This window comes from Ascidiella aspersa, chromosome 3, assembly GCF_963924565.1.
Source record: "Ascidiella aspersa chromosome 3, kaAscAspe10.2, whole genome shotgun sequence".
NCBI lineage: Eukaryota > Metazoa > Chordata > Ascidiacea > Phlebobranchia > Ascidiidae > Ascidiella > Ascidiella aspersa.
In genome coordinates, this window is record NC_139449.1 from 24,456,968 (window position 1) to 24,483,361 (window position 26,394).

The 26,394-nt window shown below is 36.2% G+C and overlaps 2 protein-coding genes across 2 annotated transcripts; one reads left to right on the top strand and one right to left on the bottom strand.

Moving 5' to 3' along the window:
* Positions 1-6,641: 6,641 nt before the first annotated feature.
* Positions 6,642-8,656, top strand: LOC146161061 (membrane-bound acylglycerophosphatidylinositol O-acyltransferase mboat7-like). Its single transcript, XM_083385078.1, has 5 exons — positions 6,642-6,711; positions 7,030-7,210; positions 7,532-7,690; positions 8,061-8,285; positions 8,491-8,656. Exons 1-5 carry the CDS (start codon positions 6,642-6,644, stop codon positions 8,654-8,656), a joined length of 801 nt encoding a protein of 266 aa, XP_083241204.1.
* Positions 8,657-10,548: 1,892 nt separating this feature from the next.
* Positions 10,549-24,792, bottom strand: LOC146161062 (SWI/SNF complex subunit SMARCC2-like). The gene is made up of 22 exons (XM_083385079.1): positions 24,652-24,792; positions 24,420-24,558; positions 24,049-24,228; positions 23,732-23,947; positions 23,381-23,505; positions 23,186-23,234; positions 20,521-20,649; positions 19,842-19,960; positions 19,555-19,678; positions 19,109-19,211; positions 18,554-18,718; positions 17,932-18,118; positions 17,146-17,343; positions 16,483-16,582; positions 16,148-16,380; positions 14,756-14,974; positions 14,285-14,472; positions 13,485-13,626; positions 13,091-13,204; positions 12,299-12,364; positions 11,246-11,825; positions 10,549-10,988 (listed from the first exon to the last, which is right to left on the bottom strand). Exons 1-22 carry the CDS (start codon positions 24,772-24,774, stop codon positions 10,741-10,743), a joined length of 3,747 nt encoding a protein of 1,248 aa, XP_083241205.1. The 5' UTR covers positions 24,775-24,792; the 3' UTR covers positions 10,549-10,740.
* Between the last annotated feature and the right edge of the window lie 1,602 nt (positions 24,793-26,394).

Consider the following 26,394-nt stretch of genomic DNA (forward strand, 5'->3'; position numbering starts at 1 on the left):
AACTTTCTACGTGTGTTTCTAAAGAGTGGCTTGTGAAATTGTTTAAATTTAAAGCGAGTACCATTACATGTCACAAAACACCATTCAAAAAAACTTGATTAAATAGCAAAGAGACTATTTAACATCTGTTTTTTCATTAAAAATCGTAAATATTAATGGTTCAATGAAAGTTTGTGATGCACCCTTATAAACCTTTTCGTACTGGTGCACCCGATGCATATTTTGGTGCACCGTGCACAACGGTTGGAGAGCACTGGTTTAACCATATGAATCACTTCGTTTATGGTAAATGAAAAAAAGTGTAGCAGTTAGGGATAGTTTTGCTTTTTGCTTTTTAGGTGCTACTGTAGAGAGCATCGGTATTTATATTAGTAACTATAAACGTTGTGGTATATTTCCTTTACCCTATAGCAGGGATGGCGAACCACTGACCCGCGGGTCATGAAGTGACCCACCACAGATATTTAATGACCCACTTGTCTCTCTAAAAAAAACGATATGTTTTCAATCATTTTCAGGAAAGGATAAATGAAAGAAAAATTCTTCGTTAGATAGCATTATACTTGTAAATCACGGCTGCCTATTCTGTTGATTGTGCAAAACTGTTTTGGGGGTAATGAGTAGGCCTATTAACTGCACTTCAACAAATGCGTCCAGAAAAGCAGACAAATAAAAAATGTTGTTTATCGCTGTAAAACGTAAAGTCGATCGTTTAAGGAAACTTAAGAGCACGCGGACTAAAATCCGTGTTAAACCATGCCGAAAAGATTTCTACTCAACTCCTGCAAACCCAGTAAAAATTTAGAAGCAGCAGCATTTGTTTACTATTAGGTTCCTAATATTCGCGGGAATCCTGTTTGGAAATCGCCCAAAAACCTTACTAACCCAGACAATAAGATTTAAAACAATGCAGCAGCAAAGTTTCGCATAAAATTAGCATCTAAGTTAAGTATATGACCCACTTGAATTTTGTTAGGAAAAAGGTCGTGTTTGTGACCCGCGCTATAAAAAGGTTCGCCATCCCTGCCCTATAGTATCCATCCGGCCTACCGAGGTACATAGCTTACCAGCATATCCGTAACGCGATATTGGTTTAAACCAAATTCTACTGTAACACACATATAACTAAACGCCATGCTTGCCAGATGTGTTTTTGCTGCTCTGTTATAAATTATATATTCATCAAAAGCGCATTTATGCCGATTTTTGGAATGCAAAGTTACCTATCAATCTGACGATATGCACTTTAAATTTTCAAGGCAGTTTGTTTAGTTTCGATTTAGTGGAGTTAGAAAGTACGGTGATCAATGTGTCCCTTGTTAAAACCACTCGCCCAATAATATGCCTACTATTCGCATAGTTATCTTGAAATAATCTTAAAAAACGCTTGTTATGCCTTGTCTAACATTTTGTTTGAGTGTGCCATTTTCTCTTGGTAAAACAACGCTGAACAAGCCTATTGCCGAATTATTTTAAGGGGATGTCCCATATAAGCCCGTGTTTAATAATGAATACGTGTTCTAAACGTAGAATGATCGGATAGAGCGCATGACTGTAACCTCTTAAGCACAAAACTGATTTCCATTATTTTGCTGTTCATGAAAGGAATTAAGAAAATCTAGTTTGTAAAATCCTTATGTATGCAGGACTGTAGGTTTATTAGACGCGCACATGTAATAAGATGGCTGAGTGCTGTCTGTATCAAGCTACGTGCTGGAAGCGTAAATGTTTGGTATTACGCAGCATTTGCCCTGCTTGTCATTACAAATTGCACAAAGATCGCCATGAATGTAACCTCAGAATTTCCGTTTAGAAGTAATTGCTTATTCAAGCCAGTCGAACTTTGCACTGGCTGGCAGTTCTACTCACATGACAAACTGGAGTTTGTTTCCAATCGTTTTGCAACGACACCCGGCGTACTTCCGCAGAAAATTTGTGCCTGCCCTGAGTGTGACTAAATCGTGTCGCTCAGCTTGCTATGCCCGGCGTAAAAGCTAGGGATAACAAGCAGAATCAGCAACTTCTATTGAACAAGTTACCGCGTTTGCCGGGGTTACAACGGAGGTTATTATAGCCTCAGCGGATGTATCCGTTCGAAATCGTGATATATCGTTGCGTAGACAAGTCGACAAAGTAGTGCCACTCCGTGGTTTATTTTGGATTAGTGCTCGCTACCATAATATGCTGTAAAACTAGGTTATTATTTGCAAAAGTGCTGGCAGTGCAAGAAGCCTTTACTATAAATCAGGTTTGGTTGTAGGAGGATTTAAGTTAATTTTGAAATGTGGCGGCTGGCGGGTTATGTTGTGATACGTTTCTAGTACTGTTGTGTTGTTACATTTTTCTCGTAATAGTTTTTGTCTTGTGGTTTGTTGAATTTTCCAGCGTTGTGTATGACGGTTAAAGTTGCAAGCCTATGACATTTGAGGTATAAGTTATTATGTCATAAAAATAGTAATTTGATATCTTGTCCAAGGCTATGTGGGGTTTAAACTGAAAACCAACTAAGTTAGTCTTGTTGCAGATAACGTTTCATCAGCTGAAATGCCCCAAAAAATAAATCAAACTAATAAAACAGTTTTAAGGCAAGCTGAGTACATAAATGTTGCTCTGCAAAGCTATTCGACCGGTTATATAGTGCAGGCTATTTGCACTGATAAGGTAATCTGCTCGCTTACTTTAAACCGGATGAAGTTAGGAAATACGATTATTGGTTGATAATTATAATTTAACCTGCAATATAAAACCTTTCCGGTCGAAAGGTTTTACTGAGAATAAATTGTGCAGACTTAATTTGTTTTCATTTTTAATAATATGAAAATGAAAAGAAATTAGGCCAAGAGTAACAAGACAATCAGACTCTTACAACGCGCCATTTTTTTATTTGATATAATTAGTATAGGCTACACGAATTTAGGAAGGTATTGTCATGTGCACAAACCCATACACTAAATACTGAATCCGAAATAAGGGGTGGGTTTTTTTTTACGCCAACGGCTTCTTTACCCGCGGCTTGCAAACCTCATGCAAAACGTGCAGTGTACAGTATAAGTCTCTTTCTTGTCTAAGTTAATTATTTTTCGCCACCCTCAAACCTATACCAACAGCTTTAGTGTCAGGTTAAATAGGCAAATCAGAATTGGCTGTTTGCCTGCGTCTTATAGTTTACGTTTACTCGTTGTAAGCATATTGTATATTTCAAAGCATTCACTTCTCATCAGAAAGTTTTTTTTAATGGGAATTCAAAAATGTTATTCAAAGTATTACATGACTTCAGCAATAAGACTGAAATTTAGGGAATAACACATAGTCCCAACAGACTAAACACTATTTAACCTAACCCACAACCCAATCCCTATAACTTCACCACTAACTCCCCTAATGACTTCAACCCTAACCCAAATTGTAGCCCGACCAATTACCCACTCCTGACCCCAAACAGGGGCAAACAAAGCAGTACCGAAAAAGCGGCCGATGACCGGTGTCCCATAAAATGCAAGCAATCGCCCTACAGTTTTAGGTATTATTTTTGAATTTAAGACTTTTTTAATCCGACAGTTTTAGGTGTTATTCAGACGATTTTTTACTCCCCTTTTTGAAAGTAATATTATCGTTTTTAACAAACTGTTTGAAGCGGCGTGCTTTTTAAGTAATTGGGTCACGCGTCTTAATCTAATGCGAAACCAAAATCGAGCGCAAAACGCCGTTTTCGTCTTTTGTTTGGTCGACCGTAAAGCAGCTAGTAGTTTTTTTCTTTCGTTATTTGTTTAGGTTGACTGATTAGAAAGCGTGTATTTGACAATTGACAACGCTAAGTCAAAGCTTCTTTCTTTTTTTCTCGCTACAAAACGTCGAGTTAGTACGTCGAGCGCAGTATGTTCTTCGCTGTTCGGTCTCTGCGCTAATATCCAATGTTGGTGTAACAACCGCATTTGTTTAACTGAAGCAGATTCTTAAAAGGAGGTATAATGGTGACTAAGTAATGATAGGTAACGCAAAATTGTGCTCTTTAAGCATACTTTAAGACCACGTGCTAAGTGTAAAATTGACACAACTTATTTCCCCTCAACCGCAGCTCGTAATTTTGCTTACTTGGCACATTGTTTGGCGCAGATGTTGCTGCGCTAATCGTTGTAACACCCTAGAAAAAGTTCTTTGTTTAGTATTGCAGTTGGCGAAAGGCGTGCTTGTAATTTAGCGCACATATTTCACGGTCTTGGTTTATTTTTTCGCCTGAAGTTAACGATTGCACACTTTGGTTTCGCAGCTGGCGCCTGACAGGATTGTCGACAACGCACGTGTTCCCTTTTGCTGGGCGTATTTGACTTAGGGTTCCTATCCGGGAATGTTTCGACGGGAAATTCCCGGGATTTCCCGCGAATTAACAATCCCGAATCCCGGGAAATTTTTTTTATAATTCCGGGAATTCGGCAACCTAACAAAACTTTAAAAATATTACCGTTTTTGACTAATATAATAAAAAAAATATTACCAACCTTGTTAACGTCGTTGCCTGAGTTGTTTTATTTGCGCTTACCAACGGAAAAACCTAATTAAATTTATTCTAACAAAAAAATGCGTCATGCATGCGCTTTTTTCAAATAAAAACAAATAAGGGTACTGACTCGTATTAGAGAAGGTTTGGCGCTCCTTCGGTTAAGAACGTATAAATTAATAAAAAATCCCGGGAAGTTTCATTTTTCAATCCCGTTTCCCGGGAGTGAAAAAATCCGGGAAAAAGAGGAACCCTAATTTGACTGTTTCTGATTAATTTTTATGACGTCTTGCAAATTGCAATTACCATTCTATGACGTCATACTGTCACTGTTTTTGACGTCAGTATTCATTAATGTCAGACGAAAAATAGGGGAATTCCCTAAGTTGAAAATTCAGGACCTCCTTTTTTGATTTTCTGGTTACGCCCCTGATTGCCCCCCCCTGGAAAAATTTCTGCGGGCGCCCCTGTTACTGGGTATTTAGCTTAATTAGGCCTATGTCTTTAGTTGTGTTAGGCTACTATGGTTGGCCTAATTTAGATTATTCCGCTTTAAATATTGCTGCTTTATAGGTATTAATATGTGTTTCCATCTAATAATCGTTACCTATAGCATCCTGTAGCATATTTAGAAATATTTTTTTAGGTTAGTTTCATAATTAAATATTTTACAGGTGTAAGTTATATTTTTTAGTCTCAAAGTCTTATAGGATGTTAGAAACATCTGAGTTGCAGCATCTCTTTACACTTGCATTTTGCTGTCTTGTTGGACTCGGGTTCAGACTAGTGGGTACTAAACGACACATGAAAATTACCCTATTTTTTGTTGGATGTGTTTTGATTTTTTCTTGTTGCGGTTATGAATCAATGTGGTATATCTCCATGGTCGCTGGTGGATGTTTTCTTATTAAAAGTTCCTTCGTGTAAGTTTTAACAACCAAAGTGGCATTTCTCTATTTTTTAAGTACATTCAGGTCTAATTAAAAAATATGTAGAAGTTTACTTATTTAGGTTTATTATAAAGATAAAAATGACACAAGGGGCGTAGTTTTATGAACATTTATTTACACAGGAAAAGTCCAAGGGTAATATTTGTTTTTTGCGCGATTTTACGGATCTCCTTTCGCTCGGCGCCATATCTGGGTTTCCCTCTGAGGAACGACATCACCAACGAGCTTTTGATGCTCGGAGTTATCAGGGTAAATATGTTTTTAGTGGAAATTGCCTGCTTTTTCAAAGTTATTCAGAGCCTTTGAAGGTTCACATCAACAGAATTTATACCCTTTTACAAGTTGGAATGTTAAATTGGTCGATTTATGTCGCACTGAATATGTGATAATGGAAATCACCTTGACCCTTGCTAGATAAATGTCGACCTTAATTTTCTGATGAGTAACTGCAGAATAATCTAGCAAAGCTAGCAATTCAGGTCAGACACTACTAAAAAATCTTAAAAGATAAATATATTTCGCCAGCAAAGTTATCGTATTATACTGACGATGCCTATATATATATATATATATATATGATATCTTTATATCATTTTTTAGACGGATACTGATACACTACTTTTTTTCACCCGATACCGATTGTTTTCTATACCTGGGTTATGGTAATTATTTAAATTAGCTAGAAGTGAAATCAAAATAGCACTCAGTTTAAATACGTAGAACTCTTACTTGACATATTAAATTTGCATGATGCTAAACGCCACAAACCAAGTTCTATCATTGCAATTAACCCTTGGACAAATTTGCAAGTTAAAAAAATAGATATATCAGTCTTTTTTCTTTTTTTTTAATTGTTTTTAAATAAATACGGATGCATGAGGACTAATAACTGGTTCAAAAAAACTGAATGATTGATTTGGTCAAAACACCTAAATATTGAACAGGCAAATATTATGATCTTACAGTTTCCTACGTTAATGCATTATTATCACTAAATAATAACTCAAAACCTTTCATACCAATTTATTTTGTTATCAAGTTTTAGTGTGGTGGTCTATAATGACTCGGTAATCCGTTACACAAGACACTAATACACTTGCCATTTTTAGATGATCACAGTAACTTATGAAATCTTCGAATTTCGATCGGGGAAAAAAGACAGTGAATCAGGCGAAAAATGCACTTTTGGCGCACTAATGTTGGAATCTGAACCCAGTGCATTTGACATAGTTTGTTACATGACACTTCCTATAGGAATATTTACAGGTGAGCGATTACTTATTTTTTAATTTTCTTACAATATTAAAGGCACATACCCAAGGAATAAATCAAACAAGTTTTACAGGTCAGGGTTGTTAAAAATGCCAATAATTTCCACCGTTTATGGTGATGTTGTGCTACATGGCAGAAGTAAACTGCTTAGTTTGTTGTTAACTGTTTTTGTCATTACCATAGGCATTATAATAGGTAAATTGGATCGTTTGTAAAAGAGGGCTGCTCGGTTAAAAGAACGTTCGAAACAGTATGTTTTACGCTAACGGCTTCTTTACTATATATTAAATTATGCCTGACAAAACATTACAGGGCCGATTTGCAAATTTCGGACTTATTCTGACCTGCTTAAACACCCGTACAAGCCGGCGAGCAACTTCATCCAAGAACGCTTTTGGCAGTTCGTGCTTAGTCTGGTGGTTTTTGGTGTTTTGATGATCAACGGAGGTTACTTTAAGAGCGCGAAATATCTGATTGATCCACTACATTATAGGTAACGTTGGTCGAAGAAGGCGTCTTTATCCTTTAGTCATCGTATTGTTTCGATGTGACCAATCATTGACGGATGCATGTAGGCTAAATCAAAGTATTTCTTTAGTCTTTGCTTCCTTGATCAGTCGACCAGGTCCTAGTTAACGCGCTAAAAACGTTAGAATTTTACATTGAAAAACAAGGTTCTTGAATAACATAGATTTTGATAAAAAATTGAATTGTCTACTATTCGAAACGAATCTGTCCTTGTCAGGAAATATAATACCTGTATTGTAGAAAGACAATTGAGTTCCTTGGGCAAAATGGTCCGATTTTCTTTCAGACTAGGATACGTTTATTTGGTTGGATGGTACCACCAGATGACGTATGTACAAGCTTGGTTGTTTGCCGAACTTGCTTGCACATTGATTGGATTGGGAATGTACCCGGTGGAATGCAAATCCCATCCGACTCAAGGTCCTACTGTCGCTTTCGAACAAAGGTAAGATTAAAAACTGTTGAGTTTTTAAAGATTAAAAAAAACGATTTACTTTCGTCTGATTTATCAAAAAAATGCGCCATTATTTTTTTATCTTATCATTTACTGTAGCAAACAATGTGCCATAGAAGCAAACAATGTGCCATGGCGTCACATTTACGAAAAAGTATGTGTTCGTGCTATCGTTGACTTTTAAACGATGATAGCCTACCGTCCGAAAGTAAAGTTGGACATTTAAGGAAAAGTTGGACAATTCTATCCTTAATCTCACAAGGGTTAGGCCAACCGATAGTAATAATAGGTCGTGTAAAACTCTACACGGATCTACATAGCATGGTTGCCATTCACTTTTATCGTATATTGCATAATATAGCGCTGTCGCGAATCAAAATGAGACCAAGCGATACAACTACGATGATAAAGACGCGGAGTCTTCCGATTTCGACGTCAACTGCGTTAAAATTGTCTACATTTCGAAACTCGTGCGGAGTTCCACATTCGGTCGCACTATACCCAACTGGAACTGTGGCGTGCAATGGTGGCTGGTGCACTTCATCTACCGATGCAACATAATACCGCGCAACTTGAAACTTCTAAGGTATTATCAGTACCCAGTCTAACGATTTTACTAAAAGAATGAATTTTTTGATCTTTTTTTCTTTTTTTCATTTATCCGTTAAAACATCGATCTAAATTTCGTAGCCTACTTTAATCCGCCGACCCGTCTTGGCCTAAGCCACAAGTTTAATCACTAAAATAAATGAAATAGTAAACAAAAGTATATATTTGTTCTTGTTCCACAGAGGTATTTCTGTTTTTGCCGTAAGCGCAATCTGGCATGGAGTAAATCCCGGCTACTTTATGGTGATTCTTCCGTTTCCACTGGTTATCGCTTTGGAAGAAACGTGTATTGCCGTTGAACGGGACAATATCAACGGATATTGGGCAAAGAAAATTTATTTGTTGTAAGTTGCTTTTCTGACTTTTTGAATTATATTTATCTTTCTGTTAAACATAGCACACAATACAAAAGCTAGCCCTGTGAGGTAAATTAAAGTAGAATTGTGCGAGCAATTAATTCTGCCATTGTCAAATCTTCCTAAGTTCTCCGACTTCTACTTATTTAATTATTAAAACCTTCAGCAAACCTCTATATTTGACAGCGTTACGAGCATTTCTCGTACTCTGCTTCAGCACTCATTCTTACAATCTAAACTCACTTGGGAATTGCGCTTTGTAGCCTATTAGTTTTTTCGTAGCCTAGCCTATTAGAAATTTTAGTATAAAATATAGAAAATTACATTATATATGTAGGGATGCAACACTTCGTGTTATTTTATGTTGGCCTTATCGCGACCCTTAAAACTGGTTGGTTTTCAATCCCAGTAGGATCGAAACCACATTTTTAAAAGCGAAACCACATTTAAAAAAAAGTGTATTTATAGGCTCTTTTTAGTTTTTTATTGGTAATATTATCCTATGTCGAAAAACTTTAAGACGCAAACAACAGACCGTTTGCTTATAGACATCTAAACAGTGTTTTTCGTCAATCATTATTTTGTTTAGCTTTCACTGGACTTTTGTGAAAATGTTTTGCCACTTGTATTTCATCACGGCATTCAAGTTGCTGGACTACCAGTTGGTGTGGAACTTTTACAAGCTCACCTATTTCGCTGGCTTTGTCTTTCCGATTGTCATGTTTCTCATATGCAAACTTATTCGTCGAATCAACCCGGTCCATCTACAAAAAGATAAACAGCAATAGGACTTGATGGACGCATTATTCATCAGTTTATCTACCGACTAGGCAATATTTAATATTTATAATTTATTGACCTGTATAATTTGTTTCAATGCGACACAAATTAACTGATATGACGTAATTTATTTAGCTATTGTTTTAACTGGTGACAGTATTTTTGTTCATTTATCAATGCTTATTTTTTCCGTTTTGTTTTTAAGAAAACCAAGGACGCTAATACCCATAGAAAAACTAAATAACTAACAATTTCTGCAGTTGCTATGTGGAATAAAGAACATAGTTACAGTTGTATTTCTTAGACAGGCACATTCAACCTATTCTACAGCAAATACTCTGACAAACTTTTGATTACAGCGATAGAATAAACTGGTGGTTCTCAAATTGAGGTGCACGAAAAAGGTTACGGTTGAGTGCTTTGAATAAGACAGAATATGTTTTTATATGAAAAGCAATAGTAATTGAAGGGTAGTACGTTTTAGTATCTAATAAATCTAGTTTGTAATTTACGAATGGTTAATAATTATAAATATAATCGTGGTTTTGCGCAATAAATTGGTCGACAGGCATATCTAAGCCATTTTACTCTACTAAATGTAACATTCCACAAATGGTAAGCCAGAATAAAAAAATAACTAATTAGCAGCACGGGAAGGTTGCTAGCTTAATACCAGTCTGAAGTTTTTAACCCCAACAACAGCACGTTGATAGAAAGTAAAATACCTTTCCTAAATTGAATTTTATTATATTTTTTTACAACAGGAATTTTGTTTCCTTATGTGTTGGTGTTAGGAGATTCCCTTCAAAATCGTCCAGACTTAACAAGGAAACGTCATAAAACAAGTTAAACCACTAAAACCAGAATATTATTTGCGGTTTGCTGCAAGCATAGAATAGGCTGTAAACTCAAATACTAACTTTTTCTCCTAATTATTTTGCTGAACCCACAAGCACCTTTTTGGACTCTTGGAAGTGTTACGCGATGCCTGTATAGAAAACTTTAGGGCCAGTGTTTGTTGTAGCACCCGAATGTAAAAAACCTTCTGGCGCGAACTCGTCTAAGTCATATTCATGTTGCTAAAATACTTTACGGTATATTTTTAACTTGGATGTTTAAAAAACATGTCTTTCATGGTATGAAATGTTTTATAAAAAGCAAATGTCCTTACAAACAGACAACAAAAAAACAACGGATCGGTCGTGCACAAATTCCCATTTATAAGGTGGTGGCGAAGAAAGAACTTTCAAAACAAGCAGCAACAAAATTAACAAAATAGTTTTTTTAAAGTCGATTTCAATGCTGCATTGCTTCCCCGTCTCCGGACTCGTGTGAGGCATGTCGAGGGGGGTAATTCGCCCCCTGCTGATACTGTGGGGCACCGGGGGCCGGCATGTTGGCAGTGGGTGGCGGGGGTGGGCCCTGGGGCATCGAAGTAGGGGGCTGCTGATAGGGTTGATTGGGGTAATAGTTGGGATGCCCTGCTGGCGGAGCCCCCGCTGGGTACATGGGTCCACTTCGGGAGTTTGGCGGCACTTGCTGGCCTGAGGCGATAAAGGTTTGTATAATTAATTATCAATAAGGTAACATGAAAAATGAAACACCTCTAGATAGTTGGTGTTTTTCAGGTTAAAAAGGCAAACAGAAACATAAAAGACAAAAAATAAAACACGAATAAGAACGTTTTGGTCCAATTAGGTTTGAAATAGAAATAGTAGTAAAAAAACATGACAGACAAGACCAAACATCATCAAATATAAGAGTGTTAAAAGAGCAAACTCAACTTTTTAAAGCATTTTACCTTGTGGATAGTGGTAGTACTGCTGCTGTGGTGCTTGTTGCTGCTGCTGCTGCTGCTGCTGCTGCTGTTGTTGGGTAGGCATGGCGGACGATGGGTTAGGGGCGTTGCCGTACACGTATTGAGGGGCGACTGAAACGTGGGGCGGGGGAGCATGCACTGGGGCCCCAGACACCGAATGGGGTAACTGCTGCTGGGGTGGCGGCTGGGGTTGGGACGTTGGCGCTGCTGCCGGAACTTGGGCGGGTGGCAATTGGGGTGAAGGAACTGCGTGGGGCTGCTGAGGTGGCACTCCTGTGGCTGGGGCTTGCTGGGGTGGCATCGCGGGAGGCTGCTGCTGGGTTACCTGGGGTTGCATTGGTGGGGTAGTCTGCGCTTGGGGAACTGTTGGCAGGGGCTGTGATTGGGGAACACTTGCGCTTGTGAGTGGGGCCGTGGTCGGGGGTGCGGCGGCCGGGCTCGGGACGCTTGTAAGTTGGGGCTGTGAAGCTTGGGGTTGAGGGGCAGAAGCGGACGGGGTGCCATGTTGCTGCTGTGGGTGTTGTTGGGGCGGCGCCTGAGCGGCTGGCTGCGTTGTCATTATCTGAAGAAAAATACCTTCTGCATAAATGGTTTAATTTGTAATGCAATTTCCATGAATGTTTGGATCGTGATGTTCCGAATTTTGCAAAAAAATTAATTCCGGGGATGCTTTTTGAGACGGAAAAAATATATAAATGTTGCATGTTTTTCCAGCTAAAACGCATAATTCAGCCGTCGGCGTGTGTTAAACGTGTGGCTACTTTACAGATTAATATGAAAGATAATTGTAATATATGGAAGAAAAAAATTAACGAAGTTTATTTTATTGTTTTGCGTATAGCGAATAAGAAGTAGTTTAAAAGATCTAGTGAACTTTTGGAGCCACGTGGTATTGATATCTAACAGATAGTGATACATCGCACGAAATAAAGTTGTTTGAGGTGCTGGTAGCCGACAAATTTTTAGTTTCTGAAAAAATAAAAAAATATTATAACATTATGAGAAACAAACCTAAGCTTTTAAGGCTATGCTTACATGTGGGGATAGGTGTGAGTTCGAACTGGGGGCAGGGCTGGACGCTTCGCGATTCTGCATCAAAACCTGATAAAAACAAGAAGTGAATTGTGACTAGGAATGTTTAAAACACGCCCGAAGCAAAGGTTTTAAATGTAGAAAAAAAATCCTGCTATATGTTTAAGTTATCATTTTAACTTTTTTGGAGGAAATATTGAATTTAATCAACCTTTTTAGTGACAAAACAGCAACTTATCAAAATAATTTTCTAATATATATTTGCTGTAAAAATTAAAAACTTGCACATGGATAACTTTCTAAACAACTGCCATTTGAAGCAGTTGGTATAACTATATAAAAACAAAAAACAAACATGAGGCATGACAAATATGTTGTTGGTAAAGCTTAATTTTGCCCATATAGTGAGTGCAATGGAAGACAGTACTCTTCAAATGCAGCCAAATTAATAAAACATTTTTTCCTCAGCCCTCAAGTTATATCAGTCCCATGTTGACCTTGAAACATCTCTTTATATTAGCTTGAAGTTGAGCCTGAGTAGCCAAGTAGCGGCTGTAGCCTATTAGTGGAGGCCAAGCGTTTTCCTATAAAACTTCTACTTTTGCAACTTTAAACGCATTTAAAGGAAATCTTTCGCTTAAAACGTGTCACTTGCGTGCGTATATAGAATTCAGCGCAACCTGTCTTTAAACATTTCTTATTGTTAATGGTGACCACAGAACAGTGAGCGTTAAGGTATACGGCAAGCTGGACGGTAGGGCGTTAACATATATTTTCCATAAATTCTGCACCAACCTGTTGTACTGGCTTATGATGGTTGATCATAGGAGGTCCAGGAGAAATGCCAGGGTTCGGGGCAGAAGGGTGAGGGGACCCCATCATTGGATGATGCGCTACATTGTGTTTAGCCTACGCAAAACATATACAGTGTTTTGCAAAGCAACAAAGTACTGTATTTTTTTTATTTTTTTTTTTATTTTTTCATGTATCTTTAGAATAACTTTCAGGTTAATAGCGGATCATAATATAATTTGAAACAACACCTATTTCATCTAATTTTGTAAAAGTAACCATGACTGTATTTGCACATTTTTAAAACATCATTGTGAAAAATCAAAGGTCTGTTTTGGTCTGTTTTAAGACAGCTCATAACTACTGCATTAAAGATTCAGTGTTTTGACATGTCTACCTGATAGACCTGGCGTGCCCGCACTTCTGCGTAGCGAATCTGCTCGTGAAGAAATGCTTGGCGTTCCTGCAAAAGTTGTTGACGTTGGTATTCCAGCTGTTCCTTCTCACGTTCCATAATGGTTTCCAGTTCTTCAAAGTGCCTGGTACAAAATGTAATACAATGTAAATTTAAAACTTGCTCAGTTTGTTTGTCAAATTGAACCATAAAATTTGAGTTTATTAAATATGACTTACATAGTGTTAAACAACTTACAGATTTACCCCAAACCAAATATGCTATACAAATATAAAATAAAGTCAAAAATATTTTTATTAGTTCTTACTTTGCTGCCTTGATAAGGAAATCTTGCCTTTCTTCCACTAAACGCTGGGCTTCCCGTACTGACCAAAGTCTTTCATATTCAACAATCTGTCCTAACTCACTCATGTGCCTAGCAAAATAAATCTGTTCAACAAAAACTGAACTATTTTGTTCTTATTTTCTGAACACTTCTCTTAGCTAACCGGAGTGCACTTATATATAACTGTGTTTTTTTTCACTAAACTTAATTTAGTTAACCTGAAAATTGGCTTGAATGATTTAATCACGAACCTTACAACTAGTTAAAAATATTACACAATAAATTGTTGTCAGAAAGTTCTAGTGAAATGCTCAGTTTAAGCTTAGAATGTGTTCTCTCCAACAAAACCTGACCTTGATATCTTACGTTTTAAAAAATATAAATATCGTAAAATATGTTTTTCAAAATACAAACAAAAACAGAGCCTCCAGAAACACTTAGCAACCTAAAAAATTACCTCAACTTTATTTCCAGCTTTTTCATTTGTGTCTCAACAAGCAAAGCAACTAAACTCTTGATTTTGCGTTCCTCGATTTGTGCCAGGTACTTTGCCTTGACAGCAGCGGCTGATAAAGCTGCTGCGGCCGCTGTTGCCAGGTTACCTTCAGGAATTTCTCGATCCAGAACCTTCTTTTGTTCAGGCGACTAAAACGAAGAAGAAGGAATTCAAGTAATGGGTTTTTATGATTTAGTCTTTTGATTCTTAACATAACTCAGTTGAACATAATTAAGACTACGAAAATGTTGAAGACGTAATACTGCAGTATTTCACTATATGCTCTTTTCATAAAAAATATAAAAAACAAAAGCTTGAAATGTAAATTACACTGACGCATTAAAATTAACAGGTAAAAAAAATTATAAAAATAAAATACCAAATAAAATAAAAAAGAAGCCTTTTTTCATAGCACAAAATCGAAAGCCTTACTGTGATGTCAGTTTCAGTTTTCATATCAGTCTTTTCTTTTGCCACTTCTCCCGAAGTTTCCGTCTTTTCCTCTGTTGTTGCATCCTGGACCTCATTTGTTTCCATCTTTTGCTCTTCCTGTTTGTTTTCCTCAGTTTTTTCGGGGGCAGTGCCGGCGATTCCACTTTTATCCAGGCCATATTCCGGGTCAATAACACCTTGCTTACTTTGCTCCATGACCTTTACAGTGAAAAAAATTGTTTTACTGATACGACAAAATTACTATAACAGGGTTGTTCCTAAGCAAAAATTTACATTCGCCAGGCGGGCGAGCGGCTATCAATCAGCACTCGCCCGGACGAAATAACACTCGCCAAAAATGTGGGCACGCATTCGGTAAATTTACGTCCTAGCGCGGTCATTTTGTGGGTTATCGTTTACCTGTCTTTTAGTTTCGACACGCAAACGTTAGTATATCTTTACATGATATGTCCGTATCCTGATGAAGACGTTGTGTATAGCACGCCCAAACGTCGATCAATTTTATTATACTGCTGGATGAACAACACTTTGTTATATATTTGCATTTAAACTTAAATTGTTACAAAAAACTGCAGCAATTGCTCTTAATTTCGTAATACAAACAATTAAATAAATACAAAAAAGTAGAATTCTTATCCTGGGTACATCGCAAGTCCAATAAACTTTTCCAAAGGCGTCAACAACTAGGTTAAACATTTAAAAATTAACAACTATTTGCCACTGCCGCAATGACGTATTTGATTGTTTGCAGTTAAACTTTTTTTTTCAAAAAACGGCACAAAGAGTCTTTATCACTATCATACAGCGGGACAAAGAGTCTTTATTACAAGCTTCGAACGTGACTTCGATTAACCTTATTATTTGTGTAGTGTTGAATGTATTTGCGTCTTAGTGTTTAGGGAAATAACTGGCGCTAAGTAATATTTCGCTTAGTAGTGGTGCTTAACACAAGTTGTCCTACACCAACTAATTAAATTTCTCGCCGAAGCCACTCGCCAGTCGGGCGAGTGGGTGTCAATCAGCACTTGCCAGGAGCGATTTGCACTCGCATTGGCGAGTGCTTAAGCCCAACCCTGTATAAAGAGGCATAAAGGCGTTTAAATATTTTTTGGCAATTTTTTTAACAAATAAAGGTAACCCAAAATACAGTAACAGGTTTTATCTAGTTTAAAACTTTAGTAGTTAAGTTACCAAAAAGCAGGTTTAGCTGGTATGGTTGGAGTTTAAACTATATGTCTGATGGGTAAGCTTACATTAGTACAGCTCTTTGTCAATTTATAGCCCCAATTTATATATAAAACTTTCCACCAGTTTGACTGAAATGTAACTTTTCCAATAATACATACATCATATTTACATTTAAGTTATTACCTTGCTGACATGTGCATCAATCACATTTTGCGGAACCTCGTCTTTTATCTGAGAAAACTCCTCAACAGCAGCTTTGGCAGCAGCAGCAGCCACACGTGGACTTACAACTGAAGCAAGAAATGCAACTGTGGACATTATAGGGTTTCCTGCTTTAGAAAATGGGACAGGTTGTTCCAAGACAATAGGCGGCTTGTCTTCCGGAGATTCAGAGTTTGCTACAGCAGCTAAAGTACCTAAAAATGTAATTTCCCTTGTTAATTGACAAAATAGACTTACTATATGAAAGGGAAACCAAGAAATGTGTGAAACAGGTAATTTAAGCTAAAATACCATACCTTCAATGTAGGGATCTTCAATCGGTAACCGCAGAAACTGCAAAATACATTCATCCTGTGTTCTACTGCCAACATGCTCAGAAACTTTGTTCCAGTCATCCTGCAAGGATAGATATTTTTACATAGGAATCTAAGTAGGAAACAAGTTATTGTTTAAGCAGAATAAATTTAAAAGCTATTTACAAACTTTTACACAAACTTGAAACATTTGAGTTTAATTATCAGTTTGGAAATTATTTGTATAAAAGTGGACTCTCAGATGAAACATTCAAATCATGGCGAGTTATTGCCAACAAAGTGCAATTGTTAATGACTAGTGGAGCAAAAAACTTGCTTAACCAAAAACCAACAATTGCAAAGCAAAAACAGTGCCAGTCAGTCCAAATGCCTACAGTTAACATCACCGAGTCAAATTTATTGAAGTACTATTTTTGCCAAGGCTGTCATTAAGTTACCTAATTTTAATCAAAAATTGGTACCGAATTGAATTAAAAATATGTAAAATGACCTTTGAACTGCTATTAGGTAACCTATAAATAAACATAGATAAGTGGATTGGTAATCGCTATCAAATCAAAATTTAACAAAATTATTAGTTTTAAAGGTGGGTTTAAAGATAATATTAGCAGACTGATTAGGTTAGGGGCTCTTGAGATAAGTAACCTTGTACATTTCCAGTCCTTCCAATAGCAGCAGAACCTCCTGATCAGTCCATGGTTTGGCCACAGCAGCAGCTGCCGCAGTTTTAGCTTTGCCCATGGCAGACTTGTGCTGTGTGGCGTAAACATCAGTTCGCAAACCAAAGTTGGAGCCAATACCACTGTCGAGAGATGGTGGCTTATCGTCACTAGACTTTTCATCCTACAGAAATATAATATATGCTTTGTTTGAAGAATTCCAACAGGATCACATAATTTATTTTGATATATACTCGAGACCTCACTTATGTACAGTTTATAATAAATTTAATGTTAATAGAATCTGTTTGTGTTTCTGTCTGCAACTCTCAGAAATAAAGTAAAATCATTCTGTTTTCAGTTGCACCAATAATCAGCATGAATTTCTATTTGAAAAGCAAAAAACTTGCTCTTAAAATAAATGCATGCTTCAGTAGAGGGGCAAACTTGAAAACAGATCAGTCCAAATGCCTAGTAACATCATTGAGCATACAGACTTTTCACAAAATAAACCTATATAAGCTGAGTGCAAGAATTAAAGTTTTCTGCAAAGAACAGACTTACAAACATAGGTTAATCAAAATTAAATTTATATTATTACGCTGAAACAGATTAATTGTTTTTACATTCAGCACTTCTTGCATATTGAAATCAAATGTAATGCCAATTTTATTTTTTTCAGATCAAAATCTTTTAAATTGCACTTAGATGTTTAAATTAAATTGCATTGTGTTGCAATTGTTTAAAATTCCACCACGGTCAAGAACTTTACCTTGTCCATTTTTGCAAGAGCCTGTGAGGGGTTTGTAGGTTTCGCAGGTGCAATGGGCTGCAGGCCGGATGGGGTGTCAGCAATGATGTGAAAGTGGGATGTTGGTGGTGGACCCATCACCGAGGGACGAGAGTCGGGGTCCACTTGGTAGTTAAGCAAGCCCCACTGCTCCAAGAATGCATGAACCCTGTATTGAAATTAAAAACAGTTTTCAAAGTTGACTTTAAAATTTAAAAAAGCTTATTATCAGTAAAAACAAAAATTATTTAATTTAATACAATTTATAAATGTTAACAATTAGATTCAGTAAAACAGGTGTGTGCAATCTGCAGCGCACTTGCCAATTAAATGCTGCCCACTTTAAATGTGATGAAGTATACAAACCAGCTATACAAAATAAAAAAATCATGTAGAAGTACAAGCAGTCCCACAAGACTTGGTAAATTATCACAACATTTCCCATTGAACTTTGTAATACCGTCAAACATTCTTTTGAACTGCCACAAACACTTGCTAGTTATGTTATTTATGAAGCAGACTTGCAGACTAAGTAGTAAGTAGGTGTCCCACCCCTGAAGTAAGAGCATATAACTGACTGAGATCAAGCACATAAATTGCTAACCTGATTATTGCACAAACATCACCAGCCAGGTTTCGTCGACAACCTGTTGCGCTTAAGTACTCCATCGGATTGAGGCGGTAAGTGTCAACCATGAAGTTGCGATAGGCAAGATAGATTTCTGGAGTTTTTGACCGATTCTTACCATTGAAGAATTCTGGCAATGCCCTGAAGCCAAATAAGCAAGTGATAAATCAATGTGCTCGGTCCGTTCGGCAAACACCAGCATAACATTATTGGTTTGAACTTTTACAAATTTAAAATTAAATTAAAAGGTAGAAATCAAACTTCTCCACTAATATATGTCAATCAAAACACAGGCATACCTTTATTTTTTTGGTCACAAAAAATACTAAATAACATAGGTGATAACAGAAAAAAAACCTAAAGAAATTCATTTCAAAAGCCTAGAATTTATAACTATCTTTACTTTACATGGAAAATCATGGCTACATATAATTACTTTGGAACAAAATGTTTCTTGGTGTGTTTGACTCCTCGGGGCTAATTATGAGTAATCGATATAACTTAACAAAAAAGCAAACACAATATATTTACCTTCTTTCTATTGAATGAATAGCATTGTAATCAAACCAAGCAGTGTAGCTTGGAATGACAATATGATGGGTTTGCTCGGTGACAGTTTCTTCTGGGGTGACACCTGAAATAGAAATTACGAATTGTATCTTCCCGAAAACACAAGAGTAATTTACTAGATCATTACAATGAAAAAAGAAGGAAAAGTAGGCCATATAAACACACCGTTTCTCCAAGCTGTTTTCATTTTTATTTTTTTTAATCTAAATGACTCTCAGATTATGAATACAAATCATGGAAAGTTGTAGCAACACAAGTGCAATTGTCGGTACAGCAGTTAAGCAAAAAACTTGCCTAAAAGAATACTGACAATCACAGTGCCACAACTGAACCATTCAGACAAATGCCTTCTTTGGCATCATTGAGTCTGGGTATTATACACAACAAAATTCAAGCTAAAAGGTTACTTTGCGGTGCTGATTCCGATGTGGACATTTCTATGTCATTTGTGTCCTGGTCATCAGTTTCACCAATGTCCTGAAGCGAGCCACCTTTGATTGGCTGGGTGTCAATGTCTTTTTTAGAGTACATCTGTTGTAGCATAGTACACATATTATAAGAACAATGCAAACATTGAATGGCTGTAAATAACACATTACATTTAAACTTTAAATTATCATCCAACTATATGTCCAAGTAAAAAGGCAAAATATAAAACTTTAATAAGAATTGTTGCGAGTAAAGGGGTGCCTACATGCTTTGGAACAGATATTTCTTCAACCACAGGGACTGCAACAGGGGCCTCCATTTCCTTTGTCAGGTCTTCCTCTTCTTCCTTTTTCTTTTTCATTGATGCAGGAGTTCCGGGGCGGCCTAAACGATGTTTAATCAAAACAGTAACATGTAAAATATCTTTAATGTTAACCACATAGGAATAGTAACTTAAGGCAGTTACCAAAATTACAGAGAATGTGCAACAAGCCAACATATGTACATAGAGAAACATGTGCAAAAAAAGTGTTGGTGCAACCAAAAACAATGACTGAAAACTGTTTACTCTCAGTAGTAAATTTAAAATCAGACACCCCTTTATCCACAGCTGTTTAAACGCCAGTGCGATTTCATTTGGGTGCAAAAAACTTGCAGCAAAATGTACACAGGAGTCGCAACAGACAAAAGATAAAGGAAATCAGTCCAAATGCCTAGTAACATCATTGAGTAAATTCAATTGTTGTCTTTTTACAGAAGACATTGTCTTTTTACAGAAAATGTAAATAGAGCAATCTTGACTGAAGCACATTTAATCACTTAAAAGTTGTAATATTTTCAGTAATATTTTAAATGATCAGAAAATTCAAGATAAATTTAAATTTATGAATTTTTTTAGCATTTCACTATGTCCATAATTTTATTATAAATTGTTGTATTTTTACCTTTTTTGTTTTTCTTCTTTGGTTCAGGTGAAGGTGACTTTTGCTTTGAGCGTTTTTTTGACAACGACTTTCTGCGATCAACATCAGAACTTGTTGGACTGTCAGCTTTTCCCGATTTGCTAATAAAACCTAAAAAAATATATTCAGATAGTGTTTTTGAGGACGCATTTTAAATCACAATTCTTTGTTTGCTTAAAACATCGGTATAAAAGCCACCTAATCTAATCAACATTTATTATAGAGATTTTAAAGACTGTTGTTGTTGCTTTATGTTTGCCAGCAACAAAATAAACTTTCAAAAACTTTTCTGAAGTTATATTTCCTAAAAAATAACAAACCATTTAAATTATTAAAATTGTAATATTTTGTAATTTTAGAAGTTTTTTTATGTTTCTAGTCATAAATATTTAATGGACAGCAGCAGCAGTGGCTGTCAACTCGAAATAAACAGTAAAAACCATATATACATATCTGTAAATGGAATACTTACTCATTTTAACACAGCTTTATATCCATTTCAGATTATGGAATGTTTTAGGTACTAAAGCAACATACACTAAAAAGCAGCTGGTCCATAAAATAAAATTAGTAAACACATAAAAAACGCAATAGATTGGTCAAATTTACAAAGGTTCTTAAAGCAGTGAAACGTTTTCACTTTAAAATCGACTTGCGGCAAGTTAAAGTCGCACACGAAACAACAGCCGGATAATGGCTGAAAAATGTCTAGGATAAGTAAAACCAGCGCCAATTGCTTAAAAATTACCTAAAACTCCACCAAACACACTATTCGATTTCAAACTAAAAACTACATTACGTGTAACATCTCGCTGCCGGCCTGTCATTTTCTTTTAGCGTGGCAAGCACTAGTCGTCCGCCTGAGCATACTGAACGAACACGCACGCTATTCCGATGGATGGCTGACGCGAGCCGCCCTAGGCAGAGGAAGCATTGCATGCACACACGTGTGGGTCACGTGGGCTGTTTGTTCAATCACACGCACGACGTCGCGCTATTGGTTTGGTCACTTGGGCGTGACCGCCATGCTGTGCGCTTCGATTTTTTGGGTTTAGTTCTTCTGTAGCCTTTGCTTCGCTCGTCGCCATTCGTGTGCGCTTTTTATTTTGTTTCGTTTCCCGGGTCGATTTTGGCGCGTTGATGTTTGTGACTGATTTTTTGAGTGCCCGACTGTGAACCGTTTTGGTATAACAAGAACCATAAGACACTGTCCAACCCAGTGGTTCTTAAAGTTTTTTCTTTATATTCACAAAACCACGTGGCAACACTCCACAGAAAAAAACACGTATTTTACTTTTTTATTTATTCCTTCGATGCATCCTGCTGACAAAAATCAAACCTACAGGGAAATGTTGACAAAATAAAAAACATGTAAAACTGCAATAGACAGATCTGTGCCAAAAGAACAATTTCGATGTGCTAATCGTCTGAAAGTTGAGTTTGTTTGAACGTTTGGCGTAGGTATTGATTTTATACCTATATAAAAATGCCTGCATTGGTGTATATTTTTAAATGTCTGTAACTGTAAAGATCAATAGACTTAGAGTATGGGCCTAAAATAGTCTTTACAATACCATCATTACAGTTAAATCAGCTATCTATTGCATATAACTCATTAGTGATTATGTAACTTATTTTTTCTCAATTTAAAAATTTCAAGTGGCTCCATTGGATAACCCAGCGTTTCTCAACCGTTGCGCTGCGGCGCAGTGGTGCGCCGCGAGCAAAAGGAAAAAATAATTTAGGTCCTATTATATAAAACATATATTTTTTTACTTTCCAATTAAGCTTAGCTAATTGATTCTACAAGCCTTTCTAGTAGAAATCGCAATAAGACCTACAAAGCAACAATATCTAAATCAGATAAAGAATCTATAATAGGCTACCATAGTAGGCCTTTTAAGAACACCGACATAATAACGCCTTATTCACAGTAATAACCACGATAGAATAAGATCTAAAATAGTCTAGATAAGACCTAAAAGTGTTGAAATAAGTTCAAAATTATCGAAATAAGACATAAATGGACAAAATAATGTTTTTAGTCTTAAAGGCTGCGAGTCCCTTTAAAGATATGGAACTATAAAACTATATAATAAAAGAATTGCAGGTAATTTAAGAGAAATAACGGTACACCTAAAAAAATTTGCGGTTGCTTTGCTCGCAAGGCGCCGTCACGCTTTCATACGTTTCTAGGTGCGCACCCAAGTAAAAGAGGTTAAGAAACACTGGGATAACCACTGGTCTAACCCTTTAACCAGTTAGTCTTAATATGGAAATCACTTGCATGTAAACAACAGCTGCTTTACTTGCTTAGTTTCCTTAACATAGTGATATTTCTTATACTTTTTAGTAAAAAACAAGGTGACTTCTGTTATTTATTCAAAACCAAAACCAATTTGTTAAAAAATACAAAAATCTAGCACATTTTTATTCATTATAGAATTTGGCTGTGAATTTATTGGTACACTGCTGGGAATATTGTTAGGTGTTTATTACTTACATATCTAACTATCTATCCTTCGATTGGCATATATAATCGTTTATAAAGTGTACCTACTACCTTAAAAATTGTAAAAAGAAGAAACACAAAAGTCATAAACTTAAACACAAAAGACATAAATTGTAAAAATAAATAACAAATTACCTTTTCTGTTTGCGTCAGCAGGATGAATAAACTGTCCTGAGCTTGATACCTAAATTCAATGTAGAAGAAGTAAGATCTGGCTTTAATCAAAGGTTAATCCTAAGCTATTCATAAAATGCATGAATCAACTCCAACACTCTAACAAACAATGTGACTGAAAGAAGTAACAAATAGCACCAGAGTAACAATTCCAACCTGGTAATCAAGTTCATTCATCCACTCATTATAAACTTTGAGGTCTAATAACCACTTTGCATGAACGTGGTACAACGGTTCACTCTTTTTTGTTTCAAAAGTTTCATCACAAGGTAATTCTGTTGCTGCAAGAAAAATAAATAGTTGTCAATGCAATGCAATAACTTGTCAATCTGAAAGTCAGAGAGGGTCCACAATTAAAGTTACTACTTAATGTTATCAGTGAACCTAAAGTTTATCACTCAGCACACTGTTTAAATTAGTCTGCTCACAATCAGTTTAATTAAGGAGATATAGAACTATTGCGCATAAGCAAGTTGCTAAAGCCAGTGGGCACGGGATTCCCCAGACCTGGTATCCATGAGTCATAACTGTCGGGAAATCCCCAGAAGTGAACCAGACAGAGCTTGTCACGCTTCTGCACTGGAGTCATGTACTCGTCTTCATTGCTGAAACTGAGTGGTGTTGGGTAAACAAAATGAGTACAATTTTCACTTTGGCTTGTAACAGAACCCTGGTGATCTTGAACTATTTCTGTCATGCGACTGACAAGCTTCTCGCAAATATCTGAACAAAAGATATATAGCTTAAACTTTTTTACTTTGTTTTAAAATAAAAGGCAGACACATTGACAAAATCTGAAATTTAAAAACAAAGTTATTTCCCACCTGGTGAGAAAAACACAGTGGGTCGAACAAGTACACCGGTTTGCACCAGAGTTTTTTCAATCATCATGAAAATTTCAACATTTCTGTCCATCCGTGATGGATTTTGGAAGTCAAAGCGACGAAGTCCCTGCTCTGTTTTGTACTTGAGAAGTGCACCCAAAATGTGACAGAGACCGCCGCCTATGAGACATGCATATTGAAAAACAACAATCATAAAAACTTTTTGTGCTTATGACAGAATGATGTATACATAGGCTATGATAAAATTACCATTATAAGATGGTTGATTTAAGGTCCTGATCAATTAGGATAGATCTATTTTAATCATCTGCAAAACCAAACAGAACTTCTATTTAAACAAGTTTATTTACCAGGCGAAAAGTCATTGCAACACTTCAAAGGAATTTTAGTCAATGCTGGCGATTTTTGATTTTTGCCAAAAGCATCCTCTTGAAATTGAAGAAGTTGGTAGCAAAGGTTACTTAGGTATTTGTTGGTTGGCACATCAACCTAAAAGTGGAGAAAACAGTAAAGTGGAAATACCACAGACTCTATGATGTGAAACTACATTATTTTCTAAATTATTATTGGAACATAAATTACCTGTGGATATTTCTTAGTATTTTTAGTTAACCATAGTCTTACTGGTTCAAACAACTGTATAGTGTCAGATGCTTCATAAAACTTTGCATTTGGCAAACCATCCTTTTTACGAAAATATGTCATTTTGTTTTATTAAAAATGTCTGAATATACAAGAAAGGTTCATCTATTTAAGAAATAGTATATATCAAACAAAATAAAATTTAAGACAGCAAAATAATTCCATAATGAACAAAATCTTATATGAAGCTTTAAAACAGTCAAACTGAAATAACTCATATACGCTGTGTAAATCATTACATTTGGGTGTGCAGATATTTTTTTTTGGCGCTGATCTAGAATCCTACAACTTTTCATCCGTGGGTTTATATTGCGAAAATTATTAGGGTTAAGGCGTGAGTTAGGGTCAAGTAATGTTATTATTATATTCTCCAATATTTATGACTTACTTGCAATTTAAATTTTTACAACTCGTTTTCATTTACCATAAAAAATGTGGTAGGATTCTAGACCAGCTCCATTTTTTTAAATACAAACTATGCATTACAATTGATTTGCATATTAAAAAAGTTTAATTATTTATTTAGTGTACAATGGTATACAAATATATAGCTTAAAATTAGCTTATAGACATAATCTAGGATTCTAGATTAGAACGTTTACACAATCTATTTCTCAAACTTTTCATACACAATTTATAAGAAAAGGCTTCGGTTTACCTTTATCGAATAACATTATTTTGAGTAATTGCGCTTCCTACAATAAGCATACCGAAAATAGTTTGCTTAAGCAATTAGTATTGTGCTCGTTGTTCGTATCATTAAAAGTTAGATATTTTAACAGCTCTACGCTTTAACTAGTAGAATTTTGTGCACATCTGCACTGGACAAGACCTACCACTAACGTATTACAAACTACTTACAATCACAATTTTGACACAAATTTTCACTACGAAATAGAGTTCAGTTAACAACAAACAAAAGCTGCAGCTGCGAAATACAATTTTAACCGCTTTTATCATTCAATACTCCGATCCGATGCACCAGGGAGTCAACGTAATTTTTCATATATCTTAATGGTCAAGCAATAGGGCAAACCGGATGTAAAATTCATTCCAAGTGCGTAAATTAACCATTCTTGTGTATTTTAATTTAATTAGTAAAGAACAGTTAAAACCTCTATGGCAATTTACTAACTGTAGCCAAGCAACGCAGGGAACAAGTATTTCACATTTCCACTCATAAGGGTAAATTCATATGTACAAATTGTTTAACCTATTCCGAGATATAACATTTACTTCAAAATTCGCCTGACTGGTTTTGCGTTTTACAGATCCTATTTACAACAGTTACCTAATTTTAAGACCTCACTTTTGGTGAATGTGTAGCGTCATTAATGTGTAGTCACGTGTAGTGGAATATTTATTGTACATGCACAACTTTTAGCGTTCTATTGCCCTTGTCAAGAATAATCTATAAAAAAAACTTTTAGCGACATGGCTTACCAAAGCTTCCGTTTTTCACCTGTGAAACAGCCACCGCACAGTTCACACGATAGATGTGCTGTTTCGCCATATACTGTAAACCAGGGGTCGGCAACCCCTGGCACGCGAGATGATTTTACAGGGCACGCCAAATGATTTAACGCGCTCGTTATATCACCTTAAAAATTGCAACCATTACATCAATATCACATCATTAACATTGTTATTACATGACTAACACTACCTAACTAAATTATTGCA